We start from the raw sequence: 19,021 nt of genomic DNA, 5'->3' as shown, positions 1-19,021 counted from the left end.
CTTCTCCCCTCCACCTTCAACCCTCACCCAAGGTCCCCATGCTCCCAATTTACTCAGGAGATCTTGTCTTTTTCTACTTCCCATGTAGATTAGATCTATGCAAGTCTCTCTTAGGATCCTCATTGTTGTCTAAGTTCTCTGGGGTTGTGGTTTGTAGGCTGGCTTTCTTTGCTTTATGTTTAAAAACCACCTATGAGTGAGTACATGTGATAATTGTCTTTCTGGGTCTGAGTTTCTTCACTCAAAATAATTTTTTCTAGCTCCATCCATTTTCCTGCAAAATTCAAGCTGTCATTATTTTTTTCTGCTGTGTAGTACTCCATTGTGTAAGTGTACCACATTATCTTTATCCATTCTTCAGTAGAGGTGCATTTAGGTTGTTTCCAGGTTCTGGCTATGACAAACAAAGCTGCTATGAACATAGTTGAGCACATGTCCTTGTGACATGATTGAGCAATCTTTGGATAAATACCCAAAAGGGGTATTACTATGTCTTGAGGAAGGTTGTTTCTTAATTTTCGGAGAAATCGCCACACTGACATCCAAAGGGGCTATACTCTGGTTTCTCTTCAGATCGCATAAATCTTTTGCCTTTTACTATAGTGTGTAATTTAAGCAAAAAATCAGGTCACAGGGGGTAAGGTGACACTTACTTTTAATCCCAGCACTCAGGAGGCAGAGGCAGGCAGACCTCTGTAGATTCAAGGCTAGGCTGGTCTACAGAGTGAATTCCAGGACAGCTAAAATTACACTTGAGACTCTGTCTCAGAAAACAAAATCAGATCACAGAACAGTATAAATTCAGCTATGTACAATTTACTTCATAAGTATTATTGGGCACCAAACTATATGCCGTGCAATATGCCAGGAACTGGGGCTACATTTGTGTACAAAAACAGATAAAAATAATTTTCCCAGTCAGGTGTTGTGGTTCATACTTTTAATCCCAGCACTTGAGAGATTGAAGCAAGGGGATTTATATGAGTTTTAGGACAGTGTAGATTGCAGAATGAGACCCCCTTCTCAAAACTCCAAAAGGGGGTGGGGTAGCTGGAGACGTGGTTCAGCAGTTAAGAATATGTACTACTCTTGCAGAGGACCCAAAATTGGTTGTCAGAATCCAAGTTGGTGGCTTATACCTTAACTCTAGCCTCAGAGGGAAACAAAACCTTTTGTTTCTATGGACACCTATACTCATGTGCACATGCTCCTACACAGACAGACAGACAGACAGACAGACAGACAGACAGACACACACACACACACACACACACACACACACACACACACACACACTATTTTAAAAACAAAACCCTGAACAACAACAACAAAAACTCTTCCCTGTCCTTACGGGGCTGGCATTGCAGCTTGATTGTTTCAGTCACATCCATTTTCCTGCGAGTGACAGCATTGTGCATATGTGACTTGTTCATTTTGGCACTGGGTCTCAGAAGGCTCCTTATTTCTGTTCACATGGCAGTCAAAGCAAGCTTTTCATGATTCGAATCTGATCAAACCACTTCTTTTATTTTTCTTTATTTTTTAGACAGAGTCTTACTTTATACTTTTAGATTGACTTCAAACTCATGGCAGTCTTTCTGCCATAATGTTCCAACATTATAGATATGAGCCACCACACCCAGGAAGTCAGTTTTCTTTTTTAGCCTTAATTTATTATTATTATTTTCTAAAGTCAATAAGTTTTTTATTAAAGGGATTTTTGTATGTGATTCTTTCACTGTCTGGCCTTTGTTTTTCATATTCTGGGTTACATAAGGTCATTTTCATGTATGTATATAGATGCACTTCGGGCATATTCTCCCTAATACCCTGTTGTCCTTCTATTTCTCACCCCTCGCATTCCTGGTAGTCCCCTTTTCTTTCACTTTCATTTCATCTGTACATACATATTATGTATCTGTATGAAATCTAAGAACTACAAATGAGAGAAAACGTAATATTTGTCTCTCTGAGACTGAATTTCTTTGCTTAATAATAGTTTTCAGTCATAACCATTTTCTGGCAAGTGACACAGTGTCATTTTTCTTTAAGGCTGGAAAACTTCCATTGTGTATATAAACTAAATTTTCTTTATCTGTTTCTCTCTTGATGGATACTGTGCTGGGCTCTGGAGCTTAGCTATTGTGATTAGTGGTGTGATAAGCATTTTTGTACAATGATCTCTGTGGTATGCTGACTTGGAGTCCTCGAGGTACAGAGCCAGGAGTGGTGTAGCTGGGTCATATACTGTTACCATACTGACTTCCACAGGGGCTGCACTAATCACATTTCCGCTAGCAGTGTAGAAAAGGAACTTTTGTCTGCCTCTTTGCCTGCACTTTGTTGTTCCTTGCTTTCTTGATAAAGAGTTTTAATTTGCATTTCTCTGATGTCTAGTGGTGGTGAATGCTCTTCATGTTTATTGGCCATTTGTACTTACTTTAAAAATACACGTTGCCTATGTGGATGTGTATGAGTATATGTGCGCGGGCGAGTGTGTGTGTGTACGTGTGTGTGTGTGTGTGTGTGTGTGTGTGTATACACCAGATTAGCCAGCTGGAAGCTTCAGGAGCCTCCTGTCTCCGCCTCTAATCTTTCAGTAGGAAAACTGAGATTACGGATTTGTGCTAGTATGCTTGGTTTTATGAGGGTTCTAGGGATTCTCATGCTTGAATGGCGTATGCTTTACTCCCTGAGCCATTTCTCCAGCCCTGTATTGATCTCTTCAGAACTGTTTGCTCATTTCATTAGCCTATTGATTGTTTGCATTGTTTTGTTGTTGTTGGTGGTTTTTTGAGACAGGATTTCTCTGTAGCTTTGGAACCTGTCCTGGAACTAGCTCTTACAGCTCAGGCTGGCCTCAAACTCACAGAGATCCGCCTGCCTCTGCCTCCCAAGTGCTGGGATTAAAGGTGTGTGCCATCACCGCCTGGCTGTCTAATTCCTTGTTGTTGAATTCTGTATATTCTTTATAGAGTGTAGTTATGAATGCAAAGCTTTCTGTCCTGTTCTGTAGGTTATGTCTTCTTTCAGTTATTTCCTTTGCTGTGCTAAAGCTTTTTAATTTCGTGAGGTCCTCTTTGTCCTTTATTGCTCTTATTTCCTGAGTGACTGGAATCCTCTTCAGAAAGTCCTTGCTTATGATGATATCTTGAAGGCTTTTCTCGATCCCTTTCTTTATTGGTTTTAAAGTTTTAGGTCTTATATTAAGGTCATTAGTCCATTTTGGGTTGGTTTTTCTACAGAATGAGAGGTGGAGATCTGTGTTCAACCTTTTACACGGAGATATCCAGTTTTGCTAGCACAGTTTGTTGAAAAGGATCATGATGGTTAATGTCAATTGTAAACCTGATGAGATTCAGAGCCACTTGGGAGACAGGTCTTTGGGCATGTAATGGGACCAGCTGTCCCAAACTCCTGCTACTGTCATTTCCCCGAAATGATGGACTATAATCTTGAGCTGTGAGCTAAATGAACCCTTCCTTTCTTATGTTGCTGTGATCAGGCTGTCTGACCACATCAACAGCAAAGTGACTAAGATAAGGCTGGTTTCCAACCAATGTATATTTTTTGGCAAAATAAAAATGTATATATTTATAAAAAAATCAGGTGACTATAGCTATATAAGTCTTCTATTCCATTGGTCTACATGTCTGAGTATTTTTTTTGTGTGCTAGTACCATGCTGTTTGTGTAGGTACAACTTGAAATCAGGTATGGTGGTACCTCTAGCATTATTCTTTTTGCTTACGATTGCATTGGCTCACTGGAAATACAACTGACTTTGCCATAAACCTCATCGAAGCAGGGTGTGTAGGAAAAACTATCAATAATCTGCTAAGTACAGCAACAGGTGTGGTGTTACATACTTATTTTTGTGGTGTATGTGTCTCTCTGTGCATATGCATATTTGTGGGCGGGGCACTCATCACATGTACACACATGCAGGCTAGAGCCTGCTGTTGGGATGTCTTTACCACTTCTCTAACTTTTTTGAGACAGGGTTTTTTTGTTTTTTTAAAAAAAACCTCTTATTTTCCATACCAATCCCAGTTTCTTCCCCCTCCCATCCTCCCACTCCTCCCACCTTCTCCCCACCCCACCTCCCATCCACTCCTCAGAGAGGGTGAGGCCTCCCACGGGGAATCAACAAAGTCTAGTATATCACTTGAAGCAGTTTCAAGGCCCTTTGCCCTGTATCTAGGCTGAGCAAGGTATCCCTCCATAGGGAATGGGCTCTAAAAAGTGAGTTCATGCACCAGGGATAAATCGTGCTTCCACTGCTAGTGGCCACACCAACTGCCCAGGGCACACAATTGTCACCCACGTTCAGAGGGCCTAGTATGGTCTTAGGCTGGTTCCCCAGCTGTCAGTCCAGAGTCAGTGAGCTATCACTTATCCCCATCATGGTTTTGGTCCCCTTGCTCATATTATCACTTCTCCTTCTCAATGAGTGGCCTCTAGGAGTTTGGCCCAGTGCTTAACTGTGGATCTCTGCATCTGCTTCCATCAGTTGCTGGATGAAGGTTCTAGGATGGCAATTAAGGTAGTCATCAAGCTGACTGTAGGGGAAAGTTAGTTCAGGCCCCCTCTCCATAATTGCTTAGGGTCTTAGCTGGGGTCATCTTTGTGGATTCCTGGGAGTTTCCCTACTGCCTGGTTTCTCATTAACCCCACAATGGCTCCTTCTATCAAGGTATCTCTTTCCTTGATCTCCCTCTCTGTCTCTTATCCAACTGGATCTTCCAGATCCCTCATGTTCTCCTCCCTGTTCCCTTTCACCCCACCCTGACACTGCCAATTTACTAAGGAGATCTTTTCTACTTACCTTTCCCTAGGGTATCCATGCATATCTCTGTTAGGGTTCTCCTTGTTTTTTTTTTCTTCCTTTTTTAACAACAACAAAAGAATGCTCTTGCTGTGTGGTGGTGGCAAATGCCTTTAATTGCAGCACCCTGGAGGCAGAAGTGGGCGAATTTCTGTGAATTTGAGGCCTGCCTGGTTTATAGAGTGGGTTCCAGGACAATCAGGACTGTCCCACAGAGAAACCCTGTCTTGAAAAACAAAACAAAAAACAAAAAAAGAGAGAGAGGGTCTTTTTTTTTGTTGTTGTTTGTTTGTTTTTTTCAGGTCAGGGTTTCTCTGTGTAACATTCCTATTGTCCTTGAAACTAGCTCCGTAGACCGACCAGACTGGCCTCGAACTCACAGAGATCTGCCTGCTTCTACCTCCTCAGTGCTGCTGGGATTAAAGGCGTGTGCTACCACTACCCGCCAAGACAGGGTCTTCTACTGAGTCAGAAGCTTGGTATTTTGATTATGCTTGCTGGCCACTGCGTGAGTCTTCAGGATCCTCCTGTCTTTGCCTTCCCGTGTGGGGATTACAGACAGACATGTACCACCACGCCCAGCATCTCAACCAAATTAAAAAAGAAGAGATCAGTCTTCACATGTTTCGTCTATCCCCCTCAACACACATTTTCTCCTCCAGAGTCCTTAAAACTGAGCCCAAGATATATTATTTCAAGTGTCAACAGTTTTCTTTGTATCTGTAGCAGATGAGACTTAAAAAAAAAAAACCCTAAACCAACATGTTGTTATTGTGCTTTGCAGATCGTTGACAGTTTGTTCCTTCCTTCCTTTTTCCTTTCCTCTCTCCTTCCTCCTGTCTATTTCTTTTCTTTCTTCCTCATTCTTCTTGTTTCTTGCCTTTTTTTTCTTTTTGAGATAGAGTCTGTAGCTCAGACTGGTCTCATACTCACTATATCCGCAAGGATGATGTGAATTCCTGGGATTACCGTAGTGTCCCGCTGTCTAAGGTTTATGTAGTGCTGGGGCTTGAACCCAGGGTTGCATACATCTAGGCAAGACTCTGTCATCTCAGTTTCCTCGTCAGTCCCCTTTCCCCCTTTTGCTTTCTTTCTTTTTCTTTAAGGAGACACAGTCTTGTGGTATTGCCTAGACTAGCTGGAACTCACAGGCTCAAGTGATTCTCCTGCCTCAGCCTCTTGAGTGACTGGGGCTGTAGGCATGTACCACTGTACCTGAGTGTTATTGTTATTTATTGTTAACGTCTGTGCCCCTCACAGGCAGTTCCCTCCCTGGAGGGAGGGCCAGGGAGTATATTTGATAGATATCAAACTAAGCTTCCGAGAGAGTGGGTTACTTGGATAAGGTTCCAGAGCTAATGGGTGTCAGAGAGAGGCTCAAATGTAGGCAGTATGAGATGTGCTGCTTGCCGAGGCTTTACTGGGCAGCTGTGGGCCTAGCACTGAGCATGTGGTGTAGGACCTGCCCATGGCAAATACATCAAGGGAATGGCTGCAGAAACTGTCTGCCAAGGGCTTCAGTCTGCTGGCTGCTTCCTTTCCTTTCCTTCATTCTCCTCATCTTCCTCTTTTTATATCTTCCCTTTTCTGTTGATTGACAATATTTGATTTTCTAATGAAGAAATATTTCTGCCTGAGAAAGTCTTTTAAATATAGAATTGGAAATATACTGCTCTCTCTGCGACAGCTCACAATGAATGTAGTGGAGGTACAGCCACTCTCCCCAAAGGTAAGCTGGCTTGGGAATTTTCCCTTGGCTTTTTTCTTATTTTTAAATTTTATTTATTTACTTTCTCAGGGACCAGGTAATACATTCACATGGTTAAAAAATCAGAAGGTACAAAAAGAAACAGTGCAAGTCTACCTCACTTCCCCAGCCACTTGCCACCTGGTTTCCCTGCCTGGAGGCAACTGAAGTGTCCCAGTTTCTTGTGTATTTTTTCAAAGATGTTTTATGCAAATACATGCATATCCAATATATATATATATATATGTTCTTTTTCTTCAGTGGTGGGAATTGACTCCAGGGCTTCACACACATATATTCTTTTTAAGATGGCTGTGTTTCTTAACCCTCGAGTTGTAGACATAGCCTAAAGTTTTCTTATAGTCTCTTTGGCCCTGGTGTGTGCCTGGGGGCTAGTGGAAGCCCTCATATGCACAATATTTGGGCTTTGGTTGAGACAGGCTCCCATACAGCCCAGGCTGGTCTTGAACCACTGCTTCTACCTCTCAGGCACCGCGGTTAAAGGCATGTGCTACCACCCACAATTTTGGGGGCTCTTTTCAGATGCTCCCATCTTTGAAAAGTCGGTAGCCCCTCACAAGAGCCCATGAAGCACAGAAATACTTTGCTCTACTTTCCATGTGCAGAAAGAGACTCGGCAAGGCCAAGCACCTTGCTGAAAAGCACAGGAACAGTTCATGTATTTGTGGTAGGGTGAGGGCTGGGAGTAGTGTGTGGCTTCATCCAGCATGGACTTTGTAGCGGCAAGAAAGATGTTTACTCCAAAGTCAGTTTAAAAAATATTCTAGTGACACTAGTGTGGGGCTGTGGAAAGAAGTAAGGGAGCTTGCAGTTCTGGCTGGAGTTGTTCTCTCCCACTCACTACTGGGCAAGTCTCATCAGTTTGGAGCCTCAGTTTTCTCATCTCTTAAAATGGGTGCGATAATACCTAGCCAGCAGGAAAGAGAATGCCATACTTCCAGTAGAAATGGCCTATAAGAAGGGGTGCGTTCTAATGCTTGCCTCTTGTTTGTCATTAGAGTCACTAGGTCTGAACTTAGTTTTACAGTAGCCAGGTGGACAGGCTCACACCAGGATACACTTGCCCTGGAGCCCATTTCTTCTGGGTCTGTGCTCAGAGTCTCCTGGGCAGTAAGAACAGCCCCGAGGCTGAGCACAAGTCTGCACTGTGGGAGGTTCCAACTGACTTTGATCTTTATCTCACCGGCTTGAAAGACCATTTGCAAAAATTTAAAATTTATCCTGACAATTTCATACATGTACATAAATGTATCTGGATCACATTCACCCCATCACCTTCTCTTATTCCCCCATCTCTTCCAACTGAACCCCTTCTAAAAAACAAGTCTCTTCCTACCCTCATGTCTTTTTTTTTTCCTTGGCGACTGAGTTTAATTAGTGTTGCTTAAACAAGCAATTCATTTTTAGCTTATTACTTGATTTGTGGGACTAGGGGTGAAACCCAGGGCCTTTTGGATAATAGGCAGGCATTCTACCCAAACCTATTATTATTCTATTGTCAAACTAAAATGTAATTCACTAGAGGAAATCTGAAAAAAATAGAGGGAAAAAAACTCAAAGGCAAAACAAAGCATCTTGTAATTTCCTAGTCCCAGCTGATGCTCTGGTGCTTTTCCTCATGCCTTCATAATTCCGGACAGAGCAGGTCTTAGCCTGCTGTGTTGCTTTGGTGGATGATGGGTCTACCTTTGGGTATTTCAATTTTCTTTTGTAAAGTTTAAGTGATTCCTGGTTTTACCTGTCGTTCTTTTTAATCTAATGTTTTCCTCTTTTCCTTCTCCTCTTACCTCTCTTTTGTCCTCTCTTCTCCTGTTTTTGATGTGTTAGGGGACAGAACCCAGGACCTTGTGTGTGCTGGGCACCTGCCCTGGCATGGAACTGCACTCCAGGCTAGCATATCCTATAGGAATGCGATCAGTGTCAGCCGGGAGGCCCCTGCACTAGTGTGCATTCTGGCCTGGCATGGAACTGCACTCCAGGCTAGCATATCCTATAGGAATGCGATCAGTGTCAGCCGGGAGGCCCCTGCACTAGTGTGCATTCTGGCCTGGCAGAAGCTCATCCTGTTGGGCCAAAACTGAGGCCAAGCTGGTTCTCAGGTAGTGCCAGCCTAGCTAGGCTGCCTTGGCACCCCCAGAATCTTCCCCCATTCTCTCCATATTGGAGGCATATCTTTGACCAGGTCCATTCTCACTGAGAAGGCCATAGGGCACTAGCTAGCCGTTGTTTTTTTACCAGGCGGTTGCCTTCACAGGGACTTTGGAGGTAGGCCCCCTTGAAAGGACTGCAATGGGAACCTAAAAGTGGGATAAACAAATCTTTGAGAGGGCCAACCTTGGCACCAGCGCATTCAGCACCTCCCAACTCTTCAATTCTTTGAAATCCCCATTCTTTGCAGTGTAAGCCAAACTGCCTTAAGGCCAGAGTGTATAATTAGAATAGTGGACATTTGAAGTGACTGGTACTTCTTGTCCACCAGACACCCTCACTGTTTAATAAAAGCACGGCTATTCCCAGCTCAGGACACACTCAGGGCTTTCTCACTCCCTTCTGTGGAATGCTCTTGCTTGCTTACTTGTTTGCTTGCTTGGGGAAATTCAAGTTAAATATCCCTTCAGACATGCTGCTGGGGGCCTGTGGGCTGCGCCAGTTGCTCTCAATTTGGCTTTGCACATGTATTTGCTTTTTCTTCCCTTTGCCCAAGGCCAGGTCTGGGCTGTGCTTGTGTCTCTTAGACTTGTCACAGTGGTTGGGAGAACTTAATAAATATTTGGTCAATTGGCTTCTAAAATCATACTGAATGGCTGTCTTTTCATCACCATTGCACCATCTCCCCGGGTTACACCAGTCAGCGGTCATGCGTCTCAACTATCTACACCTGAGTCGGAAGTGGCCCGTCTAACGCATGGAAACGCCCCCTGAGACCTTGTGTTCCTACCCCTGAATCTTTGGCAGGGCAGGCGCCTCCTCAGAGTGCAACAGTCTCCTTTTCATGGACACAGAGCCTGTAACCTTGCACCTTGTTTTTCATGGACAGGCCCTAGCACGTGACAGAGTGTGTCATCTGGGCAGGGGATACGCTAGTTCCCCACGAGGGTCCAAGTTTTAGGGTGGGAGTCCTAGGCTGGCCAGGGCAGAATATGGAAGTAAGAGGGTCATGTCTGACCTTTGGTGACAGGAAAAGGGCAGAGGTGTGTGCCGTCAGTGGCAGTTTACAGTGAGAAGAGCGAGGCAGAGCTAGGTTATGAAAGATTTTTATTAGAAACAACATGAGTGCACAATAGTAAAACAAAAGTGGCAAGACTCCTCTTCCTCCAGTCTGCTGACAGCACCCCCCACAGGGCTCTACCAAATGGCCCTGGGGTCTAAACCTGCCTGTCTGCTGCACCTCATCCCACTTTTCTGCAGTTTGTGACTTGTCCCCTTTAAGAAGATAAAAATACCCCCCCCCAAATTTGCTTAAAAATATTTTTGAAACATTAAAAACGGCATTTGTGTGTGTGTTTTAAAATAAACACTTTAAACATTGGATATCTTCCTGGCTCTGGGGTGCCTGCCTCCTCACCCCAGGAGGCCAGCTGCCACTTGGTGCCCCTTGGAAATTTTCAGGAAGTAATTTCTTCCAAATTTCCCCTGCAGTCACAAATTCCACAAACTGCTTGCATCAACACACTGTCTTCATTATAGGCACTGCTTCCCAGCTCTGGAAATCTGATCTCTTTTTGTCAACTAGACCACATGCTTCAGATTCCCTGCAAACAGGAGAGAAAACAGAACTCAGATTCAGGTAACATATATGAATGACATACCTCAATGGAGCTGCGGAGAAGAAAAGAAGTGGTTATATTTTGGGGCCAGTTCTCCTGCTGAGAATGAGTATGTGGTGACCCTTTTTATGTGAATAAGCCTTAAATGATGAGGGACAAAGGGCCTAGATACTCTTGTTATCCTAGAAAGCAGTATACAAATCAGGATTTTTGATCACCAGCTGACTGCTGAGACCTGGTGGGTTCAGGCCAATCCAGATCAATCGTGCAGCCGATCCTAGTCCAAATGTTTTTAGACACACACACACACACACACACACACACACGTCCAGATAATACTTTTTAGAGTTCACAGTTAACTGCATCAAATCTTCCTCTACCCCAACCTTTCTGTCCCCCTTAGCAGCACAACCCTTCTGGCATTTTCTCTTGTGGGACCTATGCAGTATGGAGTCAAGAAAGGTTGGGTCAAGAGTGCTGCTGGAAAAGCATTACACAGAACCCGGCTCTAAAAGTGCTCAGTTTGTTCACTTGCTCCTTGCTCAGTCTTCTCTTTGCTCCATTTCCTTGAGCAGAACACCAGAGTTCAAGTTCTACTTCCTGCTTGTCCTTTAAACAGGAAGGATACTGTTCTCCTTTAAGCATCAGAAGCTACAGGGTGCCTCACGCCAGCAGGCATACAGTGGATGGAGAATGACGGATGAGTGGAGAGGGAGAAGGAGGTAATCAGAAAAAAAAACCCAGTAGCTTTTCTAAAAATCGTACTTAGGTTTTGGTGCTGGGGATCAAATCCTGATCCCTGTGAGTGCTAGGAAAGCGGTCTACAATTGAGTTCTACTTTTGTAACTTTAAAATTACAGTAAAATTGACTTTCTCAATGCACAGACCTGATTCTGAACATACATATTTGTTCATGATACAGAAGATTCCTAACCCTTAAAGCCTTCAGCGCCATCTTTTAGAAGTCACATCCTTCTGCCTACCTGGCAGCTACTGATGTCTTCTCTGTCATTATAATGTTGTCTTTTCAAGAGTGCCATATAAGAGCCGGATGGTGGTAGCACACACCTTTAATCCCAGCACTCAGGAGGCAGAGGCAGGTGGATCTTTGTGAGTTCAAGGCCAGCCTGGTCTACAGAGTGAGTTCCCGGACAGCCACGGCTACACAGAGAAACCCTGTCTCGACCCCCCCACCCAAAGAATGCCATAAAAATGGAAGCAAGCACTACAGATCCATAGGAAGTTGCAAATAACAGCAACAACAAACACCATAGTAAGGGGAGGACCCATGGAGCCTTCACCAGCTTTTATCCAATTAGCATCTTACATGATTGTTGTTCACATCAAAACTAGGAAGTTGACATTCGCGTAATTCATAGATATTATTCGTATTTCATGAATCTAACTTGTATTATATGCTAATAAGTATATAGTTCTATCCAATTTTCTCACAAGTGTAGATTCATATAATCTTTATTCCAAACGTGACTCAGAACTGTGGTATCTCATCCCTGCTCTTCCTACCCTTTAAAAACCCAGTCATTCCCATTTTCCCCCTTCACCTTCTCTAAGCCCTGGTGACCATTAATGTTCTTCATCTCTAAAACAGTTTCATTTCTAGAATGTTACATAAATGGACTATTATAGTACATAAAATTTTGTGACTGCCATTTCCACTGCCCTTAAGATCTATCCAAAGGGGGGATAGAGAAGGTTATAAGGCTGAATATGATCAATGCATATGGTACATATGCATGAAAACGCCAGTGAAACACATTATTTTGTATAATTAATAAATGTAAAAAGCCCATCCAAGTTGCTGTGTGCACGAAATACCTGTGCCTGTGGCACAGTCTGTTTAACCCCCACCCACTGAAGGAGAACTGAGCTTTCTTGCTATTATGAATAAAGTTTCTATTTCACATACAGGGTTTTGAGTAAACACAGTGTACATTTAATTGTTTTTTTTGTTTTGTTTTGTTTGAGCCAGGGTTCCTCTGTGTAACCCTGACTGTCTTAGAACTCGCTCTGTAGACCAGACTGGCCTCAAACTCAGAGAGACCTACCTGCCTCTACCTCCCAAGTACATTTAGTTTTATAAGAAACTGTCGAAGTGTTTTTCAGAGTCACTGTGTCATTTATACTCTTGCCAGGGATCTGGTTCCTCCACACCCTTGCCAGCATGCAGAATTGTTTGTTTTGCCTATTCTGATGGGTATATGGTGCTATCTTGTTGTGATCTCATTTTGATGTCTCCTAATAGTTAATGATGTTAAACATCTTTTGTGTGTTAATTTGCTATTTGTATCTCCCTTTTTATGTCTTATGCCCATTTTTTAATTTGCAGTTTTTCTACTGTTGAGTTTGGAGAGCTCTTTGTATGTTTTAGATACAAATCTGTTGTTGGGTATATGATTTGCAAACATTTTATCTCAGTACATTTGTTATCTCTGCATTCTGCTAGCAAGTCTTTTGTAAAGCTAAAGTTAATTTTGATGAGGCCAAATTCAGCAGTTTTTTTCTTATATTTTGGATCATGTTTTTGGTGTTGGAAACTAACTCAAAATCCTTGGACCATGCCTGATTCTTTATGTCTTTGTTCATGCCCCTTTATGTCTTATGGGCTGCCAAACCTAACTTCAAGATTTGCCTGAGTTCTCTCTCCTTTCTCTTGCACTACCTTAACCTCTGCCACATCTCTTTCTTCAGGTCACTGCCTCAGCCTCTTCACTGATGCTTCTCTTGATTGTAGGGCTGCTTCTTGCTCACTGCCAAATGTGGCCCCACCCCTGACTATCCGGGAGTAAAGCCTAAAGCTTTATCTAGACAGGACTTCATACGTACGCCCTGTCCATACATGAGAGCCTCTGCTGAGGACACCCCACGGGGAACCCCACTACGGAAGCAAGGATCCCTCCATTTGTAAGCGTAGCCAGTGCTTGGGGAATAAATGAATCCATGAAAGGATAAGACTCTGGGTCATTGTGATTTAGCCACAGATGACCACAGAGAGGAAAGGCTGGTGCTGTATTCTATTACACCTGACTTCCTCTGTCATTACATTTGGACGCAATTATGTAAAACAGCAGAAATTATTTCCACCAAAAGTGGATGATGAGCAACGTTGAATTTGGGTAACCAAAAATATGTAAGCTTAAATAATGCCCATTGTTTTTCTCCCGATTTCCAGCTTTTCTAGAAGTAGGTGGTAGCCTGACAAAATTCTAAGGCCAACACAGTTTGAGGCCTGGGAGACAGTGCAAGGGAAAGTTCCAAATAGAACTAACTCAGAGACATCTTGAGGTTAGGTTTCAGATTAGAGGGAGCAAACCTAGATGCCAAGAGAGCCAGAGAATCTAGTGCATGTGAGCAAAATCCAACTAGGGCAAGACATGGAGCTGTTATGATGCTTTTATCATTTTCCCACCTTGAATCATGACCAGTATAATAAATACTTTCATGCTGGGTGTGGTGATACACACTTTTCTTCCTAACACTTGGGGTCAGAAGCAGGCAGACCTCCCCATTCGAGGCCAGCTGGTCTAAACAGTATCACAGGGCAACTAGTGATACATTGTAACATGAACGGGGCCTGCTTGTTGTTGGGGTTTTGCCCCTCCCGGTACCCCCAGCTGTTTAGCCCCAAGGAAAATCACACATAGGTCTCTATAAATTATAAGCTGATTGGTCCATTAGCTATAGCCTTTCACTGGCTAACTCTCACATCTTGATTAACCCATTTCTCTGATCTATGTTAGCCATGTGGCTCACTACCTTTTTTCAGTGGGGCAGATCACATACTGCTGCTTTGGTGGTCTAGGCAGGAGTGGGAGGAATCAGCTTCCCCCTTCCCAGAATTCGCCTGCTCTCATTACATCATTTCTACTTCCTGTCTGGTTTTCCCGCCTATATTTCCTGCCTGGCCAATCAGCATTTATTTAAAACATGATTGACAGAATACAGACAATTCTCCCGCACCAATACATAGTAAGACTGTATCTCAAAAATGCTTTCCTTTTTGGTCAGCTACTATAAAAATAAAGAAAACTAACAGAGTGTGAGCAGAAACCCATGCTTGGCCTAGAGTGAGACATACAAATGGGAGGGATAGGGTTTGTGGCAAACAAGATGCACAAGCCAAGTGGATCCAGCCATCCTTTACTAGGCAGGCATAGAGGCCCCAGGAGTCTAGATTTGTTCATTTCCCAAGTGAAGACAGAAATACCTATTTTAATGCAAAGTATCCACAGTGTTAAGTGTGGGTTACTGAAAATTTTGAAGATATGAATAGTCAAATTACTTTTGGAAGCAAAATGTAGCCTGTGAGCTGTTCATAACTTCTAGTTTACACTCACCCATTTCCTTCTCAATATTCTGGTCTGGATAATTAGTTATACTAAGTCGTCACCTCTGATATACAAGAAGACCTTCAGAACCGAGACTCAGGAGGCCTGGGTTCTTTTGATTCATTGGTTCATTCTTTCTGCTTTTCTGAGACAATGTCTTGCTATGTAGCCCAGACTGGCCTCAAACTGAAGCTTCTCCTGCCTTAGCCTCCCAAGTCTGCTGACAGACTCATTTGCTTATCCAGCTTTTCAGTGAACATATATGTAGTGGTTCCCTTGTGCTATGTCCCTTGCTAGGTGCTAGTAAGCTTTTTTCTTAGTCTTTCCTTTTTAATTAATAGAGCAGTTTCAGGTTTGTAGAAAGACTGAGCAGGGTGCACCCAACTAATGCAAAACGTTAATGGGAGAAAAGGGACATGTAAGTGCTTCCTGAACTTCCTGATCCCAGTTGATCCACTCACCTACTGAAAGTCCTCTTGGTTACTTCCATGTTTGGATGATTATGAATAATGATCAATATGCTCTAAACATTCATGTACAGCTTTTTTTATGGACATGAGTTTTAACTTACTTGGGCAGATACCAAGGAAGCCATTGCTGGATCACACAGCAAGACTGCTTAGCTTTGGCACAAAGTGGTAAACTGTTCTCCCAACGGGCTGCACTATTTTATGTCCTCACCAACAAAGACTGAGAGTTCCCATGGCTCCTTGTCTCCTCCAGCACTTGGTTTTGGCAGTATCTGTTCGAATAGGTGTGCCGTGCTATCCTGTTGCTTTAATTTGCAGTTCCTTTGTGGCACACAACGTTGACCATCTACCCATACACGTTCTTGCCATCTGTATATCTTGCATGAGCTTCTTTTCAGATCTGTCGCCATCTCCAATTTGGGTTCTTTGTTTTCCTATTGTTGAGCTGGTTCTTCATATAGTGAATATATTCTCCAGCCTGAGACTTGTCTTCTATGATTATTTAGTCTTTTTAAATATAGACCAGTGTTGTCCAAAAAAGCTTTCTGGGAAGGTGGAAATGTCCTGCCACCAAACGAGGTAGCTCATAGTAGTGAGCACTTAGAATATAAACACAGACCACTGGTGTTTTTGTCCCTTCTGTCATGGCACTGACTGAATCGAGATTTTGTTTCTTCCTCTGTTTCTAACCTTCCTCTTCAATCCATTATTAAGTCCTGCGATTCAATTCCAAAACAGACGGCGAATCCATGCACTTCTCCCCCTTCACTACTGTTACATCTCTGAACCACGACTACCCTTTGCATGGAGAGCTCTGGTAGCTTTGAAGCTGGCTCCCTGATTCTCTCCCCGTCCCCTATACTCAACTATGTATTAGACAGGTATTTTTATTAGTGCTCAGGTCAGATCTCATGAGTTCTAGCCACATGGGCTTCTTGTATGGCTTGAACACAAGTCTCCCCTTACAGGGCATGCCCTTCCTTCAAACTTGCCATTCATTCTCTCTGGATGCTGTCCTTGGATAGTCTAATATTTGACCCATCTCATCACTTCCGTCACCTTGAGTCTACCGGTTTGAACTGAAAAGTCACGTCTGAGGGGCCTTAGGAACACCCAAGTTAAATAGCCACCCCAGTCACTTACTTCTCTGCCACGTGGTCCTGTTTTATTTTCATCGACGCGCCCAGCACACTAGAAGCATCCGTGTTTCTTTACTTGTTGTCAGCCTGTCTCTCCCTAAAGGCTCTTTGCAGGTGGCAGCAGTGTCCACCGTGCTCACTTCTCTGTCGCCAGCATCCTTTACAGAGCCTGGCACCCAGCAGGGGCACAAGTCCCAGTCACTGTAGAGCCATGCGGCAGCTGACTGAGTAATTCCATCCTCAACTCAGAGGCTGAAACTTGGCTCATTCCTCTTAAGGACCTTATTATAAACACGGTTGAGGCAAGCAAATACATGGCAATAAGTGGAGACTCAACATTTTGGGCTGGGTGACAAATGAGATTTTAGCCCTCTTTTAAGTTAGTACAAATTAATTGTACAAAAAATGGGGTTCAGCTGGGTACAGTGGTACACGCCTTTAATCCCAGAATTTAGGAAGCAGAGGCAGGCAGATCTCTGTGAGTTTGAGGCCAGCTTGGTCTACAGAGCAAGTTCCAGGACCACTAGGGCTGTTATACAGAGAAAGCCCTATCTCGAAAAACCAAAAAGAATGGGTTACTTGCCAGCGTCATGGTGACACTTTCATATATGAGCATAATGTACTTTTATTATACTCACTCTCGTTACCTCTTCTGTTCCCTTTCCCAACAAATAATTGCGAAGACAGTACTATAGCAGGCTGGAGGAACGCCAAAGTGACCCTTGGAGCGCTGGAGGCAGAATTGCCCCTCAGAGGAACAGAGGGTCTCACAGCAGATGGCATTGTGGAGGGCAAAAGGGAAAGAGGTTGCAGGCTGCAGGAATATAGTAGTAAGTATATAGACAAGCACAAGGTTTTGTGGCCAGAGCTCAGGATGGTAGGCAAGGAGAGTGAAGTGGCTGGGATTTTAGGGAGGAGAGGGGCGACTTGTATGATCTAGAGTGGGTTTTCTAGTTGATGACAGTTGTGAGGGTCTTTCTCTTAACTGGGGGCAATGGCAGCCCAACAGTTCTTACTTTTCTTAAAAGAAAATGAATTATTACTGCTGAGTCATCCTCCAGCCCTCTTTTGCGATGGCATCACTTTATAGGCCAAGATGCCCTGGAGTACACTGAATTAGCTGAGACTGGCCTTGAACTTGGAGCAATCTTCTTGTCTCAGCCTCCAGAGTGCTAGGATGAGGGACAGCACACCTGGCTCAGTCCGAAGGAATTCTATCCAGCCTTGGGCATGTTGCTGACACGAAGGGCTCATTTAATTTTTCAGCTGGCGATTGTCAACTGTATTGCTTGCCTTGGGATGTCAATCTTTCCTGTCATCAGAAAGCCTTTCAATGTCAATTCTGTAGAATCACCATTTGCCACTTGTCATTCTCTCACCTGAATTAGAACCTGGGGTTGTGGATTAATCCCACCAGGCTTCCGGCACTTCCCAGCTATCAGCACTTAAAGCCCATTACCCTGTGACTTAGGGTGCTCTGCTCAGCTTGCGAGGCACCACGGCAGGCTCAAATGGAATCGAAGCAATTTCTAAAATAGCCTATGATTCATTTTTTCTCCCCTCCTGTGCCTAAATCTGCTGGCTCTATGTGGAGGGATGGGCACAAGTAACTGTAGGGGTGACATCACAGGAGTGGGCTGTGTGCCTGCCAGGCAGCAAGTGGAGCTGGCCTCAGCAGTTGTCCATCTATTGAGCTGGGTGATTGCCTCCCAGGCATTTGGGAGTCACAACTCCCAGCTTCTCTTGTCCATGTTCCTTCTCCACATTTTTCTCCAGACAAAAATTCTGTGCTGGGAAATTAAGGATAATAGGAATAACAGAAGTAGGAAGGATAATTCAGCTTTACATCTGTATAATGCTTTAGAGTTTCAAAATGATTTGCTCCACCCAAACACCAGTGGGAAATGAAGCTGAGATTTTCAGCTTCAACTGGAGACAAACTTTTGCGGTCTTATACAAAATATTAATATCTACTACTCACTTCAAGGCATATTCTAGCTAGGCCTTGCATGCTACTAGAAGGTCTGAGACCCCTTTCAGCATCTTGGTGCTTCCTAGAAGATGGATTCAAGGGGACAAAAATGGTCTGGCAGGCCAGTCTCTTATCCATGCCGTCCTGTGGTAGCCAGTAAGTAGTGCCAGTCTCAGCAATGCCAGCTCCTTTTGCACACCCTGGTTTACAGTCCCATTGGCCCCAAGACCTTTACTAGAGACAAAGGCATGGCCACTAACTATGGAGCCTTGAAGACAGGGTGTGTCATGAACATCTGGAAGTCCCGACCGGAGTAGCTCAAAGGCCTATGAAGGAAAACCCACAATTCAGGTCACAACATCCATGCTGTGAATCTTGAAGGGAAGGGCCAATGAGCTATGAACAGCTGAGGAGTGGGGTGGAGGGATTCTTTTCTTGGAGGAGCCATAAAAATAGTTTCTAAGCAGTTTCATGTTTACTCTGTGATCTTCCAGCACCTGGTCCCAGCATGGCTTGCTGTCCCTGATGCTCTACTGTCAGGCTCAACACAACAAGTCTACCTCCATCTAGCTTTCTGCCCTTGATCTTGTCCAGCATCATAGCTACCAACCTGGATGCCAAAGGGTTGGTCCTCTCAATTTGACATTAGATTTCAATGCCACTATTTTTTTAGGGGGGGGGATTGAGGCAGCAAGCCACCATCCAAGAGTGGCAGGTGCTCCTGCTATTGTA

At 43.8% G+C, this 19,021-nt stretch overlaps 1 protein-coding gene and 1 long non-coding RNA gene across 4 annotated transcripts in view; one reads left to right on the top strand and one right to left on the bottom strand.

Annotated features, from left to right (window-relative positions):
* Positions 1 to 19,021, top strand: part of LOC142840195 (uncharacterized) — a 251,734-nt gene that overhangs the window by 20,171 nt on the left and 212,542 nt on the right. The gene's annotated exons all lie outside the window — the stretch shown is intronic.
* Hdac8 (histone deacetylase 8) overlaps positions 9,834 to 19,021 on the bottom strand; it is a 220,088-nt gene continuing 210,900 nt past the window's right edge. For both annotated transcript variants that reach the window (XM_075956770.1, XM_075956771.1), the window contains one exon: positions 9,834 to 10,347. In XM_075956770.1, coding sequence (XP_075812885.1) covers positions 10,325 to 10,347 — 23 coding nt within the window. In that variant the 3' untranslated portion in view covers positions 9,834 to 10,324. The remainder of the gene's footprint in view (positions 10,348 to 19,021) is intronic.

This window comes from Microtus pennsylvanicus, chromosome X, assembly GCF_037038515.1.
Source record: "Microtus pennsylvanicus isolate mMicPen1 chromosome X, mMicPen1.hap1, whole genome shotgun sequence".
NCBI lineage: Eukaryota > Metazoa > Chordata > Mammalia > Rodentia > Cricetidae > Microtus > Microtus pennsylvanicus.
This window is presented reverse-complemented; position numbering and strand designations above follow the sequence as displayed.